Source organism: Balaenoptera musculus, chromosome 15 (genome assembly GCF_009873245.2).
Source record: "Balaenoptera musculus isolate JJ_BM4_2016_0621 chromosome 15, mBalMus1.pri.v3, whole genome shotgun sequence".
NCBI classification, from domain to species: Eukaryota; Metazoa; Chordata; class Mammalia; order Artiodactyla; family Balaenopteridae; genus Balaenoptera; species Balaenoptera musculus.
The window spans coordinates 64,893,601-64,919,384 of NC_045799.1; the positions used below are offsets into that span (position 1 = coordinate 64,893,601).

The 25,784-nt window shown below is 42.6% G+C and overlaps 1 protein-coding gene across 4 annotated transcripts in view; it reads left to right on the forward strand.

Annotated features, from left to right (window-relative positions):
* IQCK (IQ motif containing K) overlaps positions 1-25,784 on the forward strand; it is a 128,483-nt gene that overhangs the window by 29,353 nt on the left and 73,346 nt on the right. For 2 of the 4 annotated variants that reach the window (XM_036825587.1, XM_036825589.1), the window contains 2 exons: positions 11,496-11,548; positions 11,685-11,762. In XM_036825587.1, coding sequence (XP_036681482.1) covers positions 11,496-11,548; positions 11,685-11,762 — 131 coding nt within the window. The remainder of the gene's footprint in view (positions 1-11,495; positions 11,549-11,684; positions 11,763-25,784) is intronic. The other 2 variants (XM_036825588.1, XM_036825590.1) reach the window with 1 other exon arrangement.

Here is a 25,784-nt window from a genome sequence, read left to right on the forward strand (position 1 = left end):
GGGAGTTGCTTTTGTTCCTAAAAATCAAAGTCATCCTCAAAAGACAAGGCTTTAAAAAGAAAGCCAACAGGCTCTGACTTGAGGATAACCCCATGGTTGTCCTACAAAATAAAGGCAGTGGCTCTGTGGTAGGATTTTCCTGCTCTGCTCTAAAGCTTTGTCCTCTTGCTTTCAGGGGCATGATTCTGTGCTAGGTGGCTATGGTAGCAGTCTTGACTGGCCGCTTGATAGGCAAAATGTTACCATTTGGCCATAAATTGCATTTCATTTTTTATACTCTGGCATCAGTTAACTTTTTGCTACATAACAAACTATCTCAAAAGCTAGTGTCTTAAAACAACCATTTATTTAGCTCACCGTTCTGCAAGTTAGCAATTTGGACTGGGCTCAGCTGGGAGGTTCTTCTGGCCTTGGCTGGGTTTGTTCATGTGTTTGTGGTCAGCTACCAGGTAGGCTGGGTGCTGGCTGGTCTAAGATGGCCTCAGTTGGGAAGGATCATCTCTGTTCCACTTGGTCTCTCATCCTCCATCAGAGTAACCCTGGATTGCTCACATGACAGCTGGACAGGGTTGCAAGAATTTGAGTAGAAGTCCTCAAGGCCCTTGAACCTGAGGCTTGGAACTGGTACAGTGTCACTTTTGCTGTGTCACATTGGCCAAAGCAAGGCATGAGGCCAGCCCAGATTCAAGGAGTGAGAAATAGAGTCCATCTCTTGGTGGGAAGACATGTATACAGGGAGGGGTGGAGAATGGCCCTTTTTTGCAATTTACCTCTTACACTGCATTAGAAATAAAATGGATTTGGCAGCAGGTGGCAGGTTTGACTTCTGGCTCTAGCCTAGTGTCTTCAGGGAAGTTACTTGTCTACAACTTTCTCCTCTCCTCATTTGTAAACCACAGGCAGGATGACTGAGAGGATTACATGAGGTAATGTGTGAAGGAGCTAGCTCTGGAGTCCAACCGGGTTCAAATTCTTTTCCATTTACTCTTTTTTTAAAATTTATTTTATTTTTTTATTTTTGGCTGTGTTGGGTCTTCTTTGTTGCACGCGGGCTTTCTCTAGTTGTGGCGAGCGGGAGCTACTCTTTGTTGCGGTGCGCGGGCTTCTCATTGTGGTGGCTTCTCTTGTTGCGGAGCATGGGCTCTAGGCGCGCAGTCTCAGTAGCTGTGGCACACGGGGTTAGCTGCCACGCGGCATGTGGGATCTTCCCGGACCAGGGCTCAAACCCGTGTCCCCTGCATTGGCAGGCAGATTCTTAACCGCTGTGCCACCAGGGAAGCCCTCCATTTACTCTTAAATGACTTTGGGGGAAGGTATTTAGCCTTTCTGTGCCCCTATTTCCTAATCTGTAAAGTGGGAATAATCATAAGAACCTAATAATATGTAGTTGTTGTGAGGATAAATGAGTTAAGTAAAATTTAAAAGAGTGCCTGACACTTGGAAGGCATTCATTACATGTAACTGTTGTTGACACTATTAACATTATCTTGGAAAATAACAAGTCTGTGAAAGGAATGTCATTTTCCCATGGCCCCTTCTGGGTGACCAACTGTTGCTTGAGTGAATGGAAGGTGGTATCCTTCTTACTACTTTCTGGATATTACACATGGCCAAGGATGGACTTTCCTCATCCTTAAAATACTAGTGCCTTAAAGAAATGATATTTATTTGTAAAAATCTAAACATAACTCTCAGAAATTATGGTGAGCTCAGAACCTGACAATGCAATATGAAGAGACCGCCAAGTGTTAAAGAGATGCTAGAATCACAGTTAGTGATTTTTTATTTATTTATTTATTTATTTATAAAATTTATTTATTTATTTTTGGCTGTGTTGGGTCTTCGTCTCTGTGCGAGGGCCCTCTCCAGTTGTGGTGAGCGGGGGCCACTCTTCATCGCGGTGCGCGGGCCTCTCACTGTCGCGGCCTCTCATTGTGGAGCACGGAAGCCATTTTTTAAAACGAAGGAAAATAAGATTCAATTGATTGGTTTTTCACAAGAACATATCTTAAAATAAGTCATTGAACTTCTTGGTTGTATAGAGACCTGCATTTCTCCTGCTACTTTTTAGGAAGAGAAAACCCAAGTCATAAACTACTCTTAGACCTAAAGGATGTTTAAACTGTTAATCCCTTAGAATAAAGGGTTATCCAGAAAATAGAAGAGGTGAAACAGAGCTTTCTTGAAGTCAAACCTCTGTGTCAGAAACCAAGTACTATGGATTTTTCCGTGCTTCCACTTGAAAGAGTATCTATCTGTTGCTGATAATGTTTTGAAGCACAGGGCTGCAAACTATGGCCCTTGGGGTCCGCCATCTGTTTTTGTAAGTGAAGTTTTACTGGAACACAGTCACACCCATTGCTTTCCATATTGTCTATGGCCACTTTTGTACTATAGTGGCAAAGCTGAAGAGCTGGGACACAAGCCTAAAATATTTACTATCTGACCCTTTCAGAAAAAGTTTGCTGACCCTGGTTCTGAAGTCCTGGAACTATCCAGATTTTTACAGTAGTAGCTGCTGTGGTCATTACATGGGAGGCTGTCTAAGGGAAGCTCAGCATGGAGTTTTGGGCCATGCTCACCTGAATTTAAGGCCCAGCTCTACCTCCTCCTAGATATGTGGCCTTGGACCTTGCTAGCATTGTGACCTTGTAACCTTAACCTTCCTAAGCCTCAGTTTCCTCCCCTGTAAAATGGAAATAATGATAACAATAATTGCTTCACATAGGGAATTTATGAGAATTAAATAAGATAATGTATTTAAACCATTTAGCTCAGTGACTGGCACAGCTATGGTGAAGAGTAGCAATAAAATAAGAACAAAATTAAATTGGAAAAAAGTTCCTTAGACCTGGAACAGAAGACTGGAAATGAGGGCAGTGTGTAAGGAAGATGTGGGCTGAACCTGGCCACATGGGGTTTGGGTGGTGAAGATTAGGCTGAGAAAGGTGGATGCTCTTGCAGGACAGGGGCCCTGAATCCCCCTCTGGGCCCCTGGGGAGATTCCTTAAACTCTGTGAGCCTCAGTTTTCTTATCTGTTAAATGGGAGGGTGATAATCATAGTACCCACATCCCCACAGCTGTTGGAGGATTGAATGAGATGATGTGAGTACAGCATTTAGCTCAGTAAGGGGTAGCTGTTGTTATTAAGAATTGTGTTTGAAGAAGGGACTCAGAGAGGCAGATGTCAGCAAGTGAAAAACCAGAGAGAGGAGAGATGGGTCCAGGTTGACAGTGAAAGAAAGAATAAATCCAGTTTCAGGCAGGAATCGTGAGATGGATGAGGACAGACATACCATCAGAGCCTCTGCCAGAAGCTTCCTTTTGCACAGGCCCTGACACATCTTCTCCATCTTCTCTAAGCAGAGGGCATACCTTGAAGGGAATGTTCCAGACCCTTTGGTCTCTTGGAGACATGACTGTGAAGCTAGTTTTGCAAGTAATTTCAATACTGACATAGGAGTTTTCGTGGGAGCCGAATTTTCACGAAGACTTGCCATTACTTACAGAGTCTCTGTTGACCTTGACCTTCCTGATCTTCCATTTATAGTGATAGCTGCCTTCCCTGGTGCCCCTGGGCTGCCAGAGTCTATGTGAGTTGGAAGGGGGAAAAGGTTTTAAGGCAGGAAATCAACTGTGCAATTGTTAAGATAGATGTTCAGCAGTCTCTTTGTATGGATGGTTGATTAAAAGGTTATAATACCATTCCTGTTCTCTCATGTACTGGGTTGTCTTCCACTGGAGTAAATTAAGTTTGAGACATGTAAATATCATTATAAAGATTAGACATTACAGTCGGCTTGATGTTCTTAACTGGTCCCCTGACATTCAGCCATGCCTTTGGACTAGCTTAATTGAAACACAAGAGATCAGAACTTAATTATAACTTAATTGGACTGCTATATTAAACATAGCTGGCTTAGTGGCTGTGATAAACTTCACTCGGAAATTCTTTCCAATGCATCTCTGAATATATTTTGGGCACTCAGAGTATAAAGTTAATGATTTTTACTGTAAGCAGTTTTTGATGTGAGGTTTATTGTTAGCAGTAAAAAGTAGTATGAACTCAAGAGTTTGTTTCAACTGGATGTGTTAAGTATGCAGAGCTAACATTCCCATATTTGCTGGTGTTAACTCCTTGAGGCAGGTCCTGCAAGTGACAGAAAACCCCATTCTAACTGACTTAAGTAGAAAAGGATTTTTTGTTTGTTTATTTATGAAGACAAGAGGCCCATGGGGAGATCTTCCTTTACAGCTTGATCTGGGGGCCCAGTGATGTCTTCATGACTTGGTTCCCCCTCTGTCTCTTGATTCTGTTTCCTCTGGCTTGGCTCCACCCTCAAACGGTCCCTCCCCTGTGGCACCATCCCACGTTTCATAAGGCTCAGGGGTAGCAGAGGAAGAGAAAGTCTCTCCTAGAGTTTCTCTCTAATCCAACTGGCTCAGGTCAGTGACCTACTTTGGAATCAATCCTTGGAACTAGGGGGATTTAGTGGGCTGTTAGGCAAATGGAAGGAGTCTTACCCAAGGCACACAGCTTTAGAGTTGGGAAGGGTGGACCCCAATAGGAACTCAGGGCACTGTTACCAAAAGAATGCAGAAGGGATACTGGGCAGCTATCTTGGCTACAGTTCATTATGTTTCAACTAGCAGGAAAGTGGCTTAAATAATAAAGGGGATTTACTGGCTCAGGAAGCTAGAAACTAGAAGTTTCTGAGATAAAGAAGGAAGGCTTCAGGATTGGTTTGATTCAGGTGCTCAGTGATACAATTGAAAACCTGATTTTCTTCTGTCTCTCTGCTTGCCCTCTTATAGAGTCAGCTTTATCCTTAAGCTGTCTTCCCTCAAAACAGTAACACAGCAATGGCCACTGTCCTAGGCTTTGCCTCAGCCAGAAGGAGAGAATACTCAAGCGCTTTCAGAAAAGCAAATGAAATGGTTTCCCAGAATCCCCAGCACATCTCCTCCCACATCTTATCACTCTGAAATTGATAATGTGTCCATCCTGGGTCAGTGAATCCCTTTGGTCAGGATGAATGTGGACCGGATTGGTTTCGGTGTAGGTGGCAGGTGAGGTGGGATCATCTGGATTACCTTATCAGGGTTCACACCCGGAGCTAGAGATGGGGTTTATCCTCTATACTCATCACAGCTACTACCCAGCTTGGGGGTGGTTGCTGGGCATTGAATTAATAACCACAGTGGGGCCATGCCCTACTCATTTCTTCATCTCTAGCATTTAACATGGGGCCTGGCACATAGTAGGTCCTCAGTAAATGTTTACTGAACAGGGCCAAACTGGAACAGTGTACCTTGCTTAATTTGGAAAGAAATCAAGAGTTTTATAAAAGAATAAAATGATGGCTGAAAATAAACCTTATCTCAGCTTTACATACAGATTAAATGCAGAATCTGGATAGAGGTGATAAGGCTTTCCACCTCTTTCCCCATCCTACCCCATGCAATGTAAAATTTTCCCTTTTGCCTTTGTTTGCTCGTCAAATTCCATTACAGTGAAGAGTTTTGTAAACAACAGTTGGTATCAGGAAACTATTTCTAACTCCTGATAAGTCCTTTGATGATCTCATGGCATTAAAATTTTCTACTATGAATAATTCAGTAAAACAAAACCTTTTTTTTTCTTTTTATATTCCTTGCCCATGTAATAGTTATTTATTCTAGTATTAAAAAAAAAATACCCGAATATCTTTTAAAAAGTGCAAGGGCTCTGGTCAGTGAAGGAAGAAACTCCATTTCCTGGCCTTGACTAATAAGGGAAATGAGAAGTACCATCAGCTTTTGTTTGAAAAAAATTTCTAAGGAGTGGAAAAAATAGATTCTGGCAGGAAAGGTGTGGTAGAATTACTTTAATGTTACTTTTTTAAACCAAAAACACTTTTAGAAATGGCCACGTGGCTCATGCTGGAAGTCTTGGTCAACATTTTGTGTTACAAGTCTATATTTTTAACTTCTTTTGAGAAGCATTATTTTTCACTAATGAAATTCTAATGCAGTGGGGAAAAAAATGAACACGCTTGAAGTTTGCTGTGATAAGCATGTTGGCATCTGGTTATCGCCAGTGTGTGTGCTCGTTCCTAGGATTATAGTTATGGTTCAGTTCTGTCATATTTGGGTGGGAGGGGCGTGGTCTCGGGTATCTGGAAGTTTCTTGTGGGGAATATCTATGTGGGAAAGGAGGCCATGACATTCTAAGTGGGTGCCATGCCCACAGCCATAACTGCAGGCCCTTGTGCCTGCTTTGTCCATGTCCCCATCACTCTGGCCACAAGTGACTGAGCCAGGAATAAGTTTCAGGCCCTGTGGGCAGCCTCTCAGGAATGGCAAGTGGCTGGGAAATGGCCTGGCATTGCTCTGCCCACCAGGGATGGTCCATCCTGGGTAGCGTCTAACCAGCCCAATCAGATTCTCCTGTCTGGGGCGTGAGGATGTCAGACAACAGAGAGAAAGGGCAGATCATAGTGCGGGTAGAAGGGGAGAAACAGCAGAGACAGGAGAAAGCTTGAAAAGCCATGAGTCAGCAGACCTCAAAGCAGAGAGAGGAGGAGGAAGAACCAGTTAGGAGACAGCAGCAGAAAAAGCAGCAGCAAGTTGAGAAAGAAGCCACGGCCAAAAAGTTGAGTTCCATGTACAGTTAGGAGCAGAACTGTTGCTGGGTCACCAAGCTACTGGTGGACGACACTGGCTAACCTGTCCCATGCCTGGACAGCTGTGGACACTGGTCCGCTTCTTCCCGAGACCTGGCTCTGCCCCTGGTGAGAGGAATTCTCACATTCCTTCTACCTTTACAGTAACCCCTGTGCTAGGTTATATTATTGTTCAAAAATATTTGTGGCCTCTCCCTAAGGGAAGCTTGACCACGTCGCTGCTTTGGTCAGTGGAATGAATGGACGTGTCATTTAAAATGTGCTTTAAGAGTCAAAGCATAGTTCGCCATATTCGTGTCATTTGCCATGACAGCCAGCAACATTTCAGTGAGAGGCTGCCCTGTCAGCCTGAGGCCCAGAGCAAAGATCGCGTGGAGCAGAGAGCCACGCTGGTGGAAATGTTCATGTAACACGAGGGAGAAACCATCGATGGCATAAGCTTCTCAGATTTGGGAGGTGTTTGTTACAGCAAAGTCTAGCCTAAACGCACTTTCGAAAAAAGCCCAGTAACCAAGGTAACCCGAGCAGCTTTCTCTCCCTTGCAGACCCAAAGAGCCTCAACCAACACCATGCTATAGCCAGCCATGCTTCACTAAGCTCACAGCCTGTGCTTTTGACCTTGGTGGGGTGAAATTGCATTAGTTACTGGAAGAGCATCAGTGGCTTTCTTATGTGAGTTGTTCCTCTTCCCCATCTTCAGTCCTCCAGTCTGCCTCCTATATGTGTATTCAGCATAAAAATTGGTACAAAGTACTGTCTGATTTCTGCCCTTTCTCTCTTTGGGGTTTGAGTCTTTTATGATTTGTTCTCCTGCCCTCAGTTTTATTATAAACTTTTTTGTAACATGTAGAAGAGCTGGAAGAACTTCAGAGTAAACACCCACATGTTTACCACCTAGATTTCACGGTTACCGTTTTGCTTTATTTGCTTCATTGCTATCTGTCCACCAGTCTATCAACTCATCCTGCTCTCCACGCATCTTGTTTTCTTGGATGCACAACAAAGTTGCAGATTCATGATGACATGATGATGCCTTATCCCTTGACGCTTAGTCTTTTTCCTTTTAATTCTGGATTTTTAAAAAATTGTTTTTTAACCTCGTATAAGGTTGCCTTAACCGATCACCCTGCTCACCCAAACTTGGACATTTTTACCCTTTAACAATCATGAACTCCGTGTATTTGTCCACATGACATAAACCCCAGGGCCCACGCTTTCTTAATCTCGCTCTTTAATTTTCTCTCTATTACTTCCTCTCTTATCTCGTCACTCACCACAACTTTTCATTTGCTTTCCCTTCTCTCTTTCAGGTCCCAGCAGATAATTTTTAAACTAAGCAACAGCGGAACAATATCCCCACTGTTCTGTGTGTCTGAGTATGCACAGCGCGTCCACACTTGCCCAGGACAGAAGGAAAACACAATTTCTTCAATTTTATTTCTTTGCATCAAAATGATTAAATCTGTCTACACGACCTTCATACATCAGACCATTTGGCTATTTTAAAAGTCTGTTTAATAGAGTAAGTCAAGCTGCATTCCCTTCATAGAAGGAATCTTTACCACCAAACGGTGCAGTAAATGCCAAGGGAACAATGCATCTTTTGTAAGGAGAGAGAGAGAGAGAGAGAGAGAGAGAGAGAGAGAGAGAGACTGCCATCCTACAATTGCTGGATTGTTTAAATTATTAGACGGCAATTCATGCTAGATACATATTTGCATTGTTGTACAAGTATTTTCTTATTTTGGTTAAAGATAGCTTTTCAAGGGGAATCTTACTCTTGCAATGCAGACTTAGAAGACCCCATTACATGGTCTAGTACATTTAATTTTATTACCATGGCCAGCAGTGTTTCTATTTTTTAATAAAAGGCTATCAGCAGTGAGGTAAAAGACTGCATCTCCAGCAACTCAGGCACCAGTATTTTATTTACTAACAGCTATAGTAAAGCTTTCAGTGAAAAATCTTAAGTAGCACTTTCCTTTTTGGTGAGAATCAATTTTACAGCAATCTTTTGAACCTTATTTAAGCTTATAAAGCTAATTTGGCTATTTCAAAGTAAAGGGGGAAAAAGAAAAAAAGAAGAAGAAAATATTTCCCCTAATAAATAAAACATTTTAGGGGAAGAAAGTGAAGAGAAATTGTCCAGAATTTATTAGCAATGCCTACTTATAAATGTCAGAATTCTTGTGCATGAGTTTCTTCTTGCTTTTTCGCTTGAGAGTTGAATGGTGAGGTCATTCATTCACTTACTCACCACTCATTGATCACCTACTCTTTGCCAGGCACTCAAGCACTGGGAACATAAAGAAAAAGAAGACACATCCCCCGTCCTCAGAGAGTTTATAGTTTGATAGAGGAAATGGGCATGTGGGCTGGCAGTTAGGTTACAGTTACATCTGAGGTGCCATGACAGAGGGACACACAGAACTGGAGGTGACGGGAGGAGCTTACTCTAAACTGAAGAGGGTAAGAATGCTCAGAAAGACTTCCAAGAGGCATCTTTTTTTTTTTATAAATTTATTTATTGTATTTATTTTATTTTTGGCTGTGTTGTGTCTTGGTTGCTGCGAGTGGGCTTTCTCTAGTTGCAGAGAGCGGGCTTCTCACTGCGGTGGCTTCTCTTGTTGCGGAGCACAGGCCCTAGGCGTGTGGGCTTCAGTAGTTGTGGCACGCAGTCTCTAGAGCACAGGCTCAGTAGTTGTAGCGCATGGGCTTAGTTGCTCCGCGGCATGTGGGATCTTCCGGGCCAGGGCTCGAACCTGTGTACCCTGCATTGGCAGGCAGATTCGTAACCACTGCACCACCAGGGATGCCCCCAAGAGGCATCTTGAAAGACAAATGGAGTTAGCCAATGGGAGAAGAAAGGAATAGTAACTAAAACTCTTTCTGTTGCAAGCAATAAACAACACAAACTGGCTGAGTGAAAAAAGGAAATATATTGGCTCATGGACCTGAAAGGTCCAGGGGCTTTTGGCTTCAGGCATAGCTGGATCCAGGGTCTAGCACAATGTCGTTAGGAATCTGCCATTGGTGGCCTACTCTTCTTCCTTACTAATAGAACCCCAAATTTGTTCACTCTCATTGGAGTTGTTGTGTACTTCAGGAGTGGCTGGGCTTAACTAATTATGATCCAATTTCCAAATAAGGTCACTTTCTGAAGTGTGGGAGGATATGAATTTGGGGCAAAGGGGCTGGGAGGAGACACAGCTCAACCCATTATACCCTGCCTTTCTCTCTTCCCTCTCTCGGATCTCCTGCTGGTACCTCCCAGTGGCTGGACCCAACAACCGAGTAAACAAGCCTGGTTGATATGAACCATAAAATCAGCCTCCTAAGGCACAGAGTGTGGTGGTAAAGGGTACACCTGGAGGGGCAAAGAGAATTTCCAGCAGAGTCTGTCTTGCCTTCATTCCTGGGAAGGATCTCTTGACATGGTAACCAATGACTGGTTCTTAGCCCCTGCTATTTTAACAATATTTATTTATTTATTTAGCTGCCTTTGGTCTTCGTTGCTGCGCGCGGGCTTTCTCTAGTTGCGGAGAGCAGGGGCTACTCTTTGCTGCGGTGCGTGGGCTTCTCATCGCGGTGACTTCTCTTGTGGAGCATGGGTTCTAGGCGCGTGGGCTTCAGTAGTTGTGGCTTGCAGGCTGTAGAGCGCAGGCTCAGTAGTTGTGGCGCACGAGCTTTGTTGCTCTATGGCATGTGGGATCTTCCCGGACCAGGGCTCGAACCCGTGTCCCCTGCGTTGGCAGGCGATTCTTAACCACTGCGTCGCCAGGGAAGTCCCATAACAATCTTCTAAAAGGAGTTAACTGGTTCTGTTTGGGTTACAAGACACTTTAAATGGGACTAGGAGGCAGGATACCCGGTGCTCCACTCCATTGCTGTTCTGCGAGCCTTGTCCCCCATTACTCTAGGACATTCTTTCTCTTGTGGCTTACTAGCTATCTATCACCTAGGAACTGCATTCAACTTCATGTTATGAAAACTCAAGAACAGAGCCAATAATCCAAATGGAGTTTATTTTTCCTTACGTATCAAGATATCCAGAGTAGGTCAGCCGCAAACTGGTACAGTGGCTTAAAGAAGTCATTAAAGGCCCAGGTTCCTTCTAACCCCCTGCTTTTGGCCTCTTGGCTGGTAGGTGCTGCTCCACTTCCAGCCCCACATCTGTGTTCCAGACTGAAAGAAGTAGAAGGAAACTTCAAAGAAAAGGACAGCAGAAATCAAGAAAGTAGCACTTTCTCAGAAATCCATGGGACATGTCCATTTCTATCTCAAACAGCAGAACTATGTCATATGGTTGTCCCTTGCTACATGGGAGGCTGGGAAATGTAGTTTTTCCCCTGGACTGATTGTCATCAGGTTTCTGGTAATAAGGATGAAGTGGAGAGGGGCTGATGGGTGGGCAGCTGGCAGAGTCAATGCACTGGCCAACGGCACCCAGACCCGAAGTGCTGCTGTTCTGAAGATCTGAGTGGACTGGGGGAAAGCAATAAATATATTTACTCTGAATCAACGTCTAGATTTAAATAAATCTTTCTGAGATAAGTCCAAAATGCATGTAATAAGCCTCCTACTATGTGCATTGTCTTTTATTAGTCCCTGCTAATATAGTCAGAATATATCCTTACCCAAAGATGACTAGAGAAATGTTGTCAGAATCCTTTACATTGCCTGAGTTATTGTTTGTTGACGTGCTTATAAACCTCACCAAGGACTTATGCATATTTCATCTAACACAAGCAATCAATTAACCCCTCTTCCTTTGTCCACCTTAAACATGGGGGCAAAGAATATAATTTAATTCTCTCTTCTCTCTTTAGAGGAAAAGAACCAAATTCATTGCCTGTGATTTTCTGACCGAATGGTTATACAAGTAAGTTTTTCACGTCTTTGAATATTCCATGACCCTAAGGGTTCAATAGTGTTAATTTGCCAGCAGAATAGCAACAATTGACTTGAATTCTTGCTTATTGTTTTCTTGTTAATCAAACATATGGCATCGTGACCAGTCAAAATCCAAAGAGGATAGGGGAGACATTCACAGAATTCTTCTCCATTCCATTTGTGGAAGAGTGGCTGAAACTGCAGTAAGTAATGACACAAGGCTTTGAATAATTTATTTCTAACTTTTAGATTGTGTTAATGATAGTTTCCTCCAATCTATGAGAACTAACTCATGTAATCCATCCAGGACCCTGGATCAGTTATGTATGTGGCTCTTTTCTCTGGTTATTTTCATTCTAGGCTAAGGGCATCCTATCCATGCAGTGATTATTCAAGAAGTACTTCAGAAATAAAATAGAAAACTTAAAAAATTTTCTTATCCTAAGTAATTCATCTCTCCATTCTCTCTTCCTCTCCTTCTAGCCCTAAAGGTCATTATGTCTCAGGAAATATGACTAAACTTTTCTAAATATTACTTTTTAGTTATATGTATCATTTACATTTAAAATATTAGAGCATGACAGATGAAGTTAATACTCTCTTTGACTGTCATTCTAATCTGAGTTTTCTCTCCTCACAGAATTAATCAGCTTGGTCTATACTGCATCCTTCTGTAGTCTTAAAATTAGTTATTTAATTATATAAAATTAGATTATATCATACAAAATTAGTAGTATTACTTCATGTGAACTGTTTATCATCAGTGATATAGCAATAATAATGATGACCACTAACATTTATTGAGTGCTTGTATCACTGGTCTCAGCATTTAACACTAATGAACTAACTTGATCCTCATAACAATGCTATTACCAGCCCTGTTTTGCAGATGAGGAAATTTATGCATTATCCTGCAACTTGCTTTTATTTGACTCAAATACATGCTTTTGAGATGTAGCCATGTTGATTCAATTACATCTAATTCATGCCTTTGATAGCTTTATAGCATATGTAATTTCTAGATTTGCATAATTTGTTCATTCATACAATAAATGTTTATTGAGTATACTACTGTGTGCCAAACATCATTCTAGGTGCTGGAGGTAAAGCAGTGAACAAAGTAGCCAAAACTCCTGACTTAATGGAGCTTATATTCTGGTGGGGGATGGCAGACAATAAGCAATTATGTGCTATAGAGAAAAATAAAGCAGAGAGGGGAGAATATAGAGTATTGACGGGACTTAATTTTATATAGAGTGGTCAGGAAAGACCTCACTTGGAGGATGACTTTTTTTTTTTTTAATATTTATTTATTTGGCTGCGCCGGTTCTTAGTTGTGGCACGTAGGATCTTTGTTGCTGTGTGCTGGATCTTTAGTTGTGGCATGTGGGATCTTTGTTGCCATGTTCGGGATCTTTAGTTGCAGCATGCAGGATTTTTGTTGTCACGTGTAGGATCTTTAGTTATGGCATGCGGGATTGAGTTCCCTGACCAGGGATCGAACCCAGGCCCACTGCATTGGAAGCGTGGAGTCTTAGCCACTGGACCACCAGGGAAGTCCCTGGAGGGTGACGTTTAAGTAATGATCCACAATTTTAAGCCATAAGTGGAAGAAAGACAACTCAATTTAGAGAAAATAATATTTAACTTATTTCTTTGAAAATATTTTCACACCAGCCCTTTGCAAGAACAATGTCAAGAAACTGAGGCACTAGGAAATTAAGTAAGTTTTGTAAAATCCCATATTAAACAGAGTAGAAAGAAATGAAATTAGACCCTTAGCCCTCAAATGTCACATCTTTTGCTTAAATCTGCCCTTCTGGGGAATGCCAAGTTGAATAGACCCTTAGCTGACTTTCTCAATTTTGAGAGTTTAAAAGAATTCAGGTATTACCAGTTTTTAAAAGTCTGAGACTACCTATACATTGGAAAGAGAACGATATTAGAAAATCTTGTTTCTTATTAAGCTTCTAAGCCTCTGCCTAATTTTGTCCACTATGAAAATGGAAAGCCTATAATTTATAGACTATAAATGATTAATAAGTGAAAGATTAGCATATTTCTCCAGGTTGAAAATGAAACATTTTCCCACTTACAGTAACCAATGAAGGGACTTCCCTGGTGGTGCAGTGGTTAAGACTCTGCACTCCCAATGCAGGGGGCCTGGGTTCAATCCCTGTTCCGGGAACTAGATCCCACATGCATGCTGCAACTAAGAGTTTGCAAGCCACAATAAAGCTCTGGAGCCACAACTAAGGAGCCCACCTGCTGCAACTAAGACCTGATGCAACCAAATAAGTAAATAAATAAATAAATATTAAAGAAAAAACCAATGAAGAAGAGTCTTAAAAATAAGAGAGTTTCTCTAAATAAGAGTTCTCTCAAATCCCTAGTCATTTATCGTAAAAATACCTTAATTTAAAATAGTTGCTAACTTCCGCTGGCAGCTCATGTAAATATACTGCAAAGTAGCAATAGCAAGCATTTCAGTTGGACTCCACAGGAACAAAAACACAAAAGCTCTTGCTTTAACTGGCATTTGTGTTCTCTGCTTCCATTACCTTTCAAAGAGATGCCCCGAGCATGATAAAAATGTAAATGATACTAATCTAATTTGATGCAATAAATATTTTTTGAATACCTTCCAAATGCAATGCAAAGAGCTTGGTGCTGTGGAGAAAACAGAGATGAATAAAATATGGCTCTGACCCTTGGAGTGAGAGAGATGTGTTTACAAGTAGCTGTAGTTTCTGTAGTGAGTGTTGTAAAACAGATGTTAATAAAGCATTAAAGGGAAATGGGGATGCACAAGACCATCTATGCCCCACTCCACCATTGGCCTGGAGCCAGTCAGGTTGGGCCAGTGGCCAAGCTGGTTGGTGCCCAGATTTGGTCTTGAAGAGGCAAGAACTCAGGTGCTATATCCTTCTTGAGAATGCTCTTGAACAGGGAGAGCAGAGAGGCAAGTAGGGCAGGAGCCAAGAGACCATCTCTAACCCACGTTTCCCCAAGCCTACTGACATTTATCACCCGGTAATTCTTTGTTGTGAGGGGCTGGCCTGTAGGATGTTTTACAGCATCTCCAGCCTTCCCCCACTCCACACGCTAGTAGCACCCGCTGTGGTCCTCACCATCAAGAATGTCTCCAGATACTGGCAAATGTGGGGAGACAGAAAAATTGCCCCTGGTTGAGAACTTCTGATTGAATCCAGAAGGAAAAGTGAGAGGAAATCTGAGGGGGAAGGGAGAAAAGCTGAGAAAGTTCACGGTGGGTACTGTCATTCTGGTCGTTCCTGTGGATGTGAAGGCATCTGCTGAGATGGAGGCCCAGGTTCTGGAGGCTTGTGGGGGAGGGGAGGAGGCTGCAACAGCTGCTATGGTGAAACCTATAGGGAATCAACTAGGGATGAGTAGGGATGGCCCAGGTGATGGCCTGAATTTGTGATGCATATGAACAGCCTGCTTATGAGATTATTTCCAGCAACCCTGGAAAAGAGGTGGAGAAAACAGATGGTTGGGTAAAATCAGTGTTGAAAACTGGCAAAGCTAATATAGTAAAAGGTCTAGACTAGGCCCAGAGGATTGTCGGAGAGTGAGAAATTTCCCTCTACCCTTCTAGGTTCTTCTGGCTGGTATAAGGATCAAATTGACCTGAGACAGATTAACAGGAGCAAATCAAACAAAAGTTTAATAACATGTATACATGGGAGAGGCCTAGGAGAACTGAGTAACTCACCAAAATGGCTGAAACCCTCACCTTAAATACCATCTGCAGTTAAAGACAAAAGAGGATGTTAGGGGTAGGGACCTGAGACTTCAAAGGGGAGGAAGGCAATTGCCATGAAGATGGAAAAGCAAATGTTTGGTAAATAAATATTGGAGGGGCCCTTCGGAGACAGTGGGACAGAGAGAGGATTCTGATCTCTAAGTTTCCCCACCACACCCAACCCACGTTCTTTGCCGATATCTCTAGTGATACTCTATTCCAGGCACAGGCCCTCTATCTAAATTCTTTTTAGGCATTTAGGAGGAAGGTCAAAGTTTCTTCCTGAGTCTTTTGGGCCTTGATTGTTTTCAGCTTGAAATAATCCACATGGCAAAGAGACATTTTGGGTGGCAAATTTTGTTCCCCTACAGGATCTTAAGTACATGGAAAAGCATTGTTAACTTTTCTAAGAATGATGTCTTACATTTTTCTCATAAATTACTATATTTTCTGAATTGTGTTAATGATTTAACAACCAATTTTCAGAAAGAGACAGAAACACTACGTTACGTGTTCACACTGGAAGTAAGAAACATAACCAAACTTGGAAGCACTAAAATGGGGATGGTAGGGTCCATACAGTTTTTGAAATTTCAATGGATCTTATTTGGATCCTGATTCAAAGAAGCAAACTAAAAAGAAAAATTAGGAGGCAACTGGAAATTTGAACACCTAGTAAATAATTGATGATATAAAGCATTATTGTTATTTTATTTAAGGTTTGATAATGATTTCATATTCATAATAAAAAAGTTATCGCGTTTTAGAGAAACACACTGAAATATTTATGAATGAAATATGAAGTCATATGATGTCAGTGGATAAGGTTGGGGGAAGTTACACTGAGTGACTGACATGGAGAACAGTGTAAATGAAGCTGGATGGTGAGCTGGGTTCGTTTTTTTTCTGCCTACTTTTTTCTATCTTTGAAATTTTCCATAATAAAACATTAAAAGGAAAAGAAACAGTAAGATGTTTCAAAGCTCCTCTTGATCAGCTGACTGAATAGCGGACAGGCTGTGAGCAAGGAGGAATCTATTGACTGGAGGTGAACCGGGAGGGCTGTGGGCTGTTCGCCATGGGTGATGGCTGGCTGGGGCGACAGGCAGTGGAGGAGACTGAGTTTTCACATGATGCTGAGGGGCTCAAATGGCATGGAAGGAAAAGGGCCCTGGGGTGTGGCGGGGAGAGTGACAGGTGTGGGCCCAAGTAAGAAGCCTCATGGCTCTGGGGAGGTCTGTGTTACCCCGGATGAGACCCGGCTCTGCACTGGCACAGCTCACAGCCAGTCCCCTCACATCAGCCTCATTCTCCCTCCCCGCCCCCCTCCAGTGCCAAACCCAATTCTCCCCAGTGACAATGAGGAGGATTAATATGATCAGAGCCGTGGACTTGCCCTGAGAACACGGCCCCGGTAACCTCAGAGCTCCTGGGGAACAAGGAAATGGCTTTCTAGGTCAGGTCAGCATAGGAAATCTTTTAGGCTTGGCAGGACACGTGCGGTCTCTGTTGCAAGTACTCAATGCCATAGTTGTCCATAGTCAACACGTGACAAAGGGCTGTGGCTGTGTTCCAGTACCACTCTACTTGCAGCGGTAGGTGATGGGCCAGATTTGACCGATGGGCTCTCCTTTGCTGAGCCCTGTTCTAGATGGACACCAATAACCCAAGTCATAGTCTCACATAAGGGCAAAATACAATATAAATAGAAGTGAGGGGGTGGGAAAGATGAAAGGACAGAGAAGGCTATGATGGGATCAGGAATTTGGGAAGATGAGATGTGACAGTCTTTCAGGGACAACCCGTTCTAAGATGTGACTGTCATGAAGGAAGAAGGGGGTCATGGGATCACATGGACTTGAGGCCATGGTGTTGGAGGTGTCATCAGTATGAATAATGAAGTATCTGAGAGGCTTGTGGGGGTGGGTTGAAGAAGATGACGCAAGTCAAATCCCGGAGCTGTCAAGGGAGGTGTAAGAATGTCCTGGATGTCAAAGTGGAGGTAGTGCAGTGTAGGGGTTAGGAACCTGGGGTCTGGGATCACAGCTCTGCATGCTAAACCGCACTCTACTCCTTCCAGCTGTGTGGCTCAGCACAGATGACTTAAGCTCTCAGAGACTCAGTTTTTCCATCTGTGAAATAGTCTTTCATCTAAACAAAGCTAGTTCCTTACCTAAGAGGAATTATGGTGCCAGTTTTAAGGGAATACATTTTTTTCCCGCTACTGATACATATACATATACAAATGGGTGTGTTTCAGCTATTAAAGGGAGTTATTTTTAATTTATTTGTTCATCTATTCAGCTAGTATTTATTACTTGCTTAAATGTGCTCTAAAATCATGGAACAGACATATTCATAAACTGGCTGGCTACCATTTACTGGATGCCTACTACGTGCCATGGAACCATGACACAAACATGGTCCTTGTCTTCACGAACAGAAATTTTTTTTTTTTTAATTTATTTCATTTATTTATTTTTGGCTGCGTTGGGTCTTCATTGCCGCACGCAGGCTTTCTCTAGTTGCGGCGAGCGGGGTCTACTCTTTGTTGCGGTGCACGGGTTTCTCATTGTGGTGGCTTCTCTTGTTGCGGAGCACGGGCTCTAGGTGCGCGGTCTCCAGTAGTTGTGGCACATGGGCTCAGTAGTTGTGGCTCGTGGCTCTAGAGCGCAGGCTCAGTAGTTGTGGCGCACGGGCTTCGTTGCTCCGCGGCACGTGTGATCTTCCCGGACCAGGGCTTGAAACCATGTCCCCTGCACTGGCAGGCGGATTCTTAACCACTGCGCCACCAGGGAAGCCCAACAGACAGATTTTGTGTATAGTTGGATTGCAGTGTATATGGACTTATTTATGCTAGTTCAATGTTGTGCTCTTGGGGGAAGGAGAAAGAGAAAGAGAGAGAGAGAAATAAAATTTGTTTAAATGCAGGCAGTTCCCCCTGAATTGTACACTGGTGGTGAAGCATAAAATGGGACACATGACTCAGCTCTTTCCTTAATTGTCTTCAGTTTTATGTGACACTCACAACATGAGCAGCCCATAAGGGAACTGCTTCCTTCTGTCTGTCTGTCTACCTACATGACCTACCTAACTACCTACCTACCAACCAAGCATTTATATAGTGTTTACTCAGGTACTGTTCTGAACAATTTATAAATATTACCTAATTTAACTCCCGTAACAACCCTACAAAGTAGGAACTATTATTTCCCCATTGTGTTAATCAGGCTAGCCTAGACTAGGCTGCAGTTATAAACAACAGCAAAATACTCAATAACAGCTGATTTCTTATACAAAGACTGATACAGGTTGGACAGCCTTCTTATAAATTATAGCTATTTGAAACATGTCATTTTTGAAGTCACTGAAGCAAAAGAAGAAAAGAATGGAGGAGGCACCCTAGTTCTTAACCTTCTCACCTCTTCTCACAGAGCCTGGCCCCAAAACAACCGCAAGGGAGGCTGAGATATGTAAGGGAACACTGGATAGTCCCTGGGTTATAGCTGTGCCGGCCGTAGCCATAGCTCAGAGAAAGAGCGGAGGCACAGAGGTGTAAGTTTTTTGCCCCAGGTCACAAGCTAGTAAACAGCAGGGGCAGGATTTGAACCAGGCAGCCTGGCTCCAGAATCCGAGCTGGTAAGAGCATAATGAATTACTTCACTCTTCTGCCTCGTCTATCACCCGGTATTTGGAGCAATCTGTACTAAGACTGGGAGAAAAACTGGCTACCTGAGACCGTTGAAAGATGCTATGTCTTCATATGGGTAATTTAAGGTGTGTCAAGGGGAAATTTTGGCTAAATGTGAGTTTCATCTTATGTGCTCATTTTAGAGTCAGCTCCTGTGTCAGATGCCACTCCTTTGTATATTATGCGTACTAGCATTTATTGCCTCAAATAATCTTATCTACCAGCCTGGGGAGTCATCCAAAATAAGAGTTTAGGTTTATTTTAATGTTCTTGGTAAGACAAGTTCTACCAGGTCCAGCTGTCTTTGATGCTCGATGTCATCATATTATCAGATCACAGCTGGTAGGTTGCGATCATTTGTCATGGGCGGCTGCCGAGATTGCTTATCACATAAATGATGGGTCCTTCTCCCACAGGTCCCCATAATTTCACATACTCTTCACTCTGCCCATCCCTTCTCAGCTACCCATTTCTTTTCCATGACTCTTTTTTTAAGAAATGCATTTTTATGTAGCTATTTTATATAAACATGGACAACCCTTAAAAAATTCCCTTAGGTTTATAAAAATAATTAAGATTTATCATATATAAAATCTACATATTTGTTAAATAAACTGCACAGTGAAAAGGAAAGGTTTTAAATCAAGGATCATCCTAGAATTAAATAACTCTAGCTCTAAGGTCTTTCAAAAGGATGTTTCATTCCAAATGGCAGGAACATGGCTTTTATTTTCTCCTCTATATTATTTTGTAGCTTTCATATTGTCTACAGAGTTACTTTAAGAATTAATAACAATTGCAAAATGAAAGGGTATTTATTCTGTTTCCTTTTATTCCACTTTCTTGCTTTGTGTATTAGACATTTATGTTTTTCCAGCCCTGCACTGATTTCCCCCTTCTTCTGGTTACGGTACACCCTATGTTTTTGGAAGGATCACCCCTCTCCCATTTTCCTTTCAAGCAGAAAGTGAGCTGATTCCACCTCTGGCTCTGGGCTAAGTATGTGACCCAGGCCTGGCCAATCAGAGCAGTGAATCCCCCTGACCACCATGCTTGCTCCCAAATTGGTTAAATCAGAGATAACCCCAAGATTTTTCAAGAAGCAACCAGGAAAACTTTTCTGTCTTTTCCTCTAGACTTAGAACTTTGAGGTTATAAGCCTTGAGCTGCTGAGGCCAATCCTCTAAAGAGACTGTGCCTGGGATAACAGCAGAACTGAGAGGTGGCCAGAGCCTGAGTCCCTCTGGCATTGTTTTGAATCTTTCTATCTGACCATGTTAGGCATGTTAGCCAACTCTACCCCTATTAGTTAAGTGAACCAATAAATACCTTTTTTTCTTTTTCTTTTTCAATAAATACATTTTTTCTTTTTTTGCTTATACCAGTTTGAGTTAGGTTGATGATACTTGCCAATGAAAGAGCCCTGATACGTTTTCCTACATGATGCTTACCCAACTACCCGCCAATATTCTGTGTTAGTCAGCTTTCTCTAGGTTTTGCTGCAGTAACAAACAGCTCTTAAATCTCAGTGCCTCATAACAACAAAGATTTATTCTTCACCCTGTTTAATGTTGTCTGTGTGTCACCTCTGGCTCTGCTCCATGTCTTTTCTCATTCTGGGACCCAGGAGGGAGGAGCATTACCATTCCTCAGTCTCACAGCAGAGGGAGACGAGCAACAGGCACCCCATGCAAACAGTACTTCTGCTCACACTGCATTGCTCAATACCAGGCCCATGGCCAAGCTCAATATCGGTACTACGGGGACGTTGACACCACCCACAGGCAGAAACCGCATGCGAATGACAAAGAGCAGGGACGCATGATTCTCTTGTAGGTAAAGGAGTGATAGTTTGGAGCCATAATATAATCTGCGCATGTTCTAATCAGAGCTTAAGGAGGGGGTCTTGTTCCCCACCTTTCAGCAGCGGTGGATTACTCATATCTCCTGTTGGCCTTACTCCTATTTATGAATCCAGCACTGTCCTCTTTTGTTGTGTACAGTCCTGACTTAACCAGCCAATCAGAAACAGTGAAATTATTTGCTATCATATTAAGAACAGGAAACATTTAGCTTTTTATTTTGACCAAAAAGTATTCAGCCAATTTGTTTGCAAAAATAAATCACTGAATAAACACAAGGAACAAGAGTGCACTGCTGCCTATCTGGTCCCGTGTCCCAGGGAAGAAGGCTCATGAAAGACATCATTAAAACTGAGACCTTCAATGAAACAAAGATTGTGTTTTAGAAGAGAAAAGAAAAGGTTGTTTTGGGCAAAATGTCTTTTCAGCTAAGTTCTACCATTAGATAAAAGAAAAGAAAAGAAGAGAAAAGAAAGATCCACGATACTTTCAGGTCAGTGAAAGGTATCTTATGACCAAAACCTGAGGTGAGAATAGAAGTGTCACTGTGCCGTTTGAGGACAAGTACCAGCGGTCAGATTTTCTGTGCTGAGCTTGACAGTGGGACCCAAAACGCTTGTGCCTTCAAAACGGCACAGGAAATGGCATGCATTCTGCACTAAAGATCAGAGTTGGATGGTAGCCTGGTAGAAAATTTGCTGTCATGCCCTGTTGCAAGGGAAAAAATCCTTTTAATTCATTTTGTCTTATAGAAGATTTCTGTCTCAGTAATTCGAAAGGCCAGAGTCTTGTGAGGATAATACATCGTCTTTGCTCTTTATGTTAACTTTCGTCTTTAGACAGGAAGGAAGGAGACCTGTTTCCTGAATTCAGGACACGCTGGGGTGCATAAATCCTCTGAGTGCCTCCTTCTGCTGGAGGTTTTTGTGTGGGTGGCCCTTTCTCTGGGGCACACGGTACTGCTTCCTCCCCTTCTTCCTGTTGTTTTTAGGTGGCTCTTTGGGAACGAGCTCTCGGGGAGCCTGTGTCAGGCGGCATGGCAGACACATCTGGGCTCCAGTCTTAGCTCTGCCATTTATTAGTTGGAGTATTGGTTTCCTATGCTGTTTAACAAATTACAACCATGGTGGCTTAAAACAACACAGATCTATTCTCTTATAGTTCTGGAGGCTAGAAGTCCAAAATCAGTTTCACAGGGCTCAAGTCTGAGTGTTGACAAGGCTGGTCCCTTCTGGAGACTCTAGGGGAATATTTGTTTCTTGCCTTTTCTCGTATCTGGAGGCTACCTGCATTCTGGAGGGCTCGTGACCCCTGCCTTGCATCACTCTGACCTCTTGCTTCTGTTGTCACATGACCTGCTTCTGAAGTAGTATCTCCCTCTGCCTCCCTCTCATAAGGACCCTTGTGATTATATCATTGGGCCCACCTGTGATAATCCAGGATAATCTGAAGACCATTCATTTAATCACATCTACAAAGCCTCTTTTGCCGTATAAGGGAATATATATATATATTCACAGAGTCTGGGGATTGGTCCTCTTTTGCCATATAAGGGAATATATATATATATATATATATATATATATATATACATATATATGTGTGTGTGTATATATATATGTGTGTGTGTGTATATATATATATATATATACACATACATTCACAGAGTCTGGGGATTGGTCCATTATGCAGCCAACATAATGTATAACGTTGGGTAACCTGGAACTAATCCCTTCACATCCCTGAACTTGCTCCTCTCTTCTGTACCATGGGGATGGTAATAAAACCTACATCGTAGGGTTGCTGTGACAGTTAAAGATGGTATCAGAGTTTTTTGTTGCAAGCAACAGAAATTTAAAGGCTGCTTAAGAAAAATGGTATATATTGGAAGTAAAAAGATAACTCACAGACATAAAGGAAAAGGTAAGGATCTGGCCTTAGAAGCAGGTATAGGGACCCAGGGAGCACAGACCCCGTCTAGTCTTTGCCAGTCCACTCAAGATTCCTCTTCCAGGGAAAGGGCATCTGCTTGGCTAAGCATGGGTTTCTGAGGCACACCTCGGCCAGGAGAGGGCAAGGCACTGTGACCCACATTCCCCCTGATACACGGAGGGGGAGCTGTCAAAGCAAAATCTGAGTGCTGATACCATGAAAAGGGGGAGGGTATGACAGGCAGATAAAAATGAAAGATAATTCACTGCAGAGGGCTCAAAGTAGGTATTCAAAGAATGATAGCTATTATTTTATCCTTAATCTTAAGAGAATAGTAACCACTGCTTTGGCAAGATGAAACATGGGTAGCAGAATGACCAAGCAAGAGAAAGACAGAGTATCTCCATTTAAGCTCAGCTCTGCCACTGATAAATTCTGACATTAAGGAAAGTCCTCTATTTCCTTATCTATAATAATATTTATTCATTCAAAAATACTTATTGAGTGCCTACTTTTTTCCAGGCACGTTTCTAGGTATCATGGAGTAGAGAACAAAAGAGAGAAAGTCTTGGCCCCTGTGGAATTTACACTGTAAAGACAGACAATAACCAAATTAACAAAGAAACATGTTGTATGATGTAAAGAAGACTCAAGTGCTTTGAAGAAAAATAAAGCAGAGTAAAGCGGATTGAGAGTCACAGGCCTAGGGTGAGAGGTGCTAGCGTCTTAGGCAGAGAAGCCGGGGAAGCCTCACATTTGCACAGAGGGTTGAATGACACGCAGAGGGAGCCAACCCTATGAAGATCGGAAACAAGAGTGTTCCAGGCAGAGGGAACGGCTACTACGAAGGCCCTGAGACAGGAACAAACTTGGCCAGTTAGACACGAAGAGATGAGGGAGGGTGAGAGGGTGGCAGCAAAGGAAGCCAGAGAGGCTGGCGAGGCTGCCCCCACCTTGGGTGGGGCCTTGGATGCCATGATAGAGAGTTTGGATTTTTCTTTTTTCTTTTGAGCCTGATAGGAAACTATTGGAGGGTTTTGAGCAGAAGAGCGAGGTAATCCAATTTATCTTTTAAAAAGATCACTCTGGCAGCTGGAGGGGAGTTGGCTGAAGTCAGCACTAATAGTGTAAGCAGAGAGACCAGTGAGCAGGCGATGATGCAGGCAGGAGATGATGGTGGCTTGCAGTGGAGAAGGTGAGAAGAGGTTGGATTTGGGATCTGTTTTGATGCTGGATGTGGGGTGACAGAGAGCTAAGGCAAGGCTGACTTGGAGACTTCAGGCCCGAGCAAGTGGCTGAATGGGCAGCCATTTACTGAAATGGATTGGGGAAAATTAGAATTAGGTTTTAAAATTTAATGGGTATACTGAAGAATCACAACTTACTGGGAATAAAAATATGAAAATCTTTTTCCTTTTTCTTCTCCAGTAACTGCATCACTATATTACACTGAATCTCTCTTCCATCTGAGAAGTAGCCCTTTAATAACTTTTTGACCAAATTCTGTAACTTCCTGGTCACTGTTTTTTGATAGTCTGATTTCACTGTTTAGATTCATCTTGTTTATTTTAAATCCTTAGTCTTCAGTCTCATCCTGGATGCAAAACTCATCTTCCCCCATTCCCCAGCTCTAGCCACAACTGTCTATGATTCAGGGGTCCCTGACCTTGGAAGGCAGGGAAATTACTTCTTTATTTTCACTAGTCTCTAACTGAAATTTGGCCTCTCTTTTAATTATGAATGTGGGAAACAAACCTCAGTAGTATCCACAGTAAGTGTACCTTTGTTACTGATAGCAACCATCAGATGTTTTTATACCCTGTTATAGTTGTTGCAGTGATCTTGAAATATCATTTACACTTGTCTCTTCTTTCAAATTATAGTAGTTAATTGAACTGCCATTAGCTCTTCTTATTTACTGTATGATTTAGAAGCACATATATTACTTTATCACCAACAGTTTTAAAAAATATTTTGATAACTGTATTTCAATATAATTGGTTTATTTTGAAATCTTATGTACTTACTTTTTTTTTTAAAATAAATTTATTTATTTATTTATTTTTGGCTGCATTGGGTCTTTGTTGCTGCATGCAGGCTGTCTCTAGCTGTGACGAGCTGGGGCTACTCTTTGTTGCGGTGCGTGGGCTTCTCATTGCCGTGGCTTCTCTTGTTGCAGAGCCACGGGCTCTAGGCACGCGGGCTCCGTAGTTGTGGTGCACAAGCTCAGTAGTTGTGGCTCGTGGGCTCTAGAGCACAGGCTCAGAAGCTGTGGCGCACGGGCTTAGTTGCTCCGCGGCATGTGGGATCTTCCCGGACCAGGGCTCGAACCCGTGTCCCCTGCATTGACAGGCGGATTCTTAACCACTGCACCACCAGGGAAGTCCCTTATATACTTACTTTTATATTAAAAAAAATATTATTCAGAGAAGGAATCCAAATTGGCAAAGTGAAAAGGGATTATGGCACAAAAGAAGTTAAGATTCCCTGTGAGAGGTTTGGAAGGGGTTAGGAAGGAGGGGTGCTCTTCCCATACACCCCTGGAGTGGGAAGAAGGACAGTGGGGAAGAGGCAGGTCTCCTTAAGCCACATTAGAGAAAACATGTACTCAGTCACAAAGAGACTAAATAACAGAGCAATCTGGGCATATTTATCAAACCGCAGCAAGTAGCACCGCCCTGGTTTTTAAGATGGTTATACCTGCAGTCCAAGGGTGAACACGAGGTCTTGCAGCTTGTTGTTTAGGGAACACTGTTAACTGGACCCATATGCAGCTTCCGGTGATGGGGCTGGTCAAACAGGACTTGACTCTGTGTTTATCTAGGAGAGTGATTCAGCCTAATGCCGGGGTAATAACTACTTGTTGGCCTCCCAGAGTGGAGTTGGTGAGGGGGTGAAGTGAGATCACATTCTGGTAACCATGATTTTTAAATGTGCTTTAGGCTGTTAGAGATTAATGCAGCTGGCTCTTCCT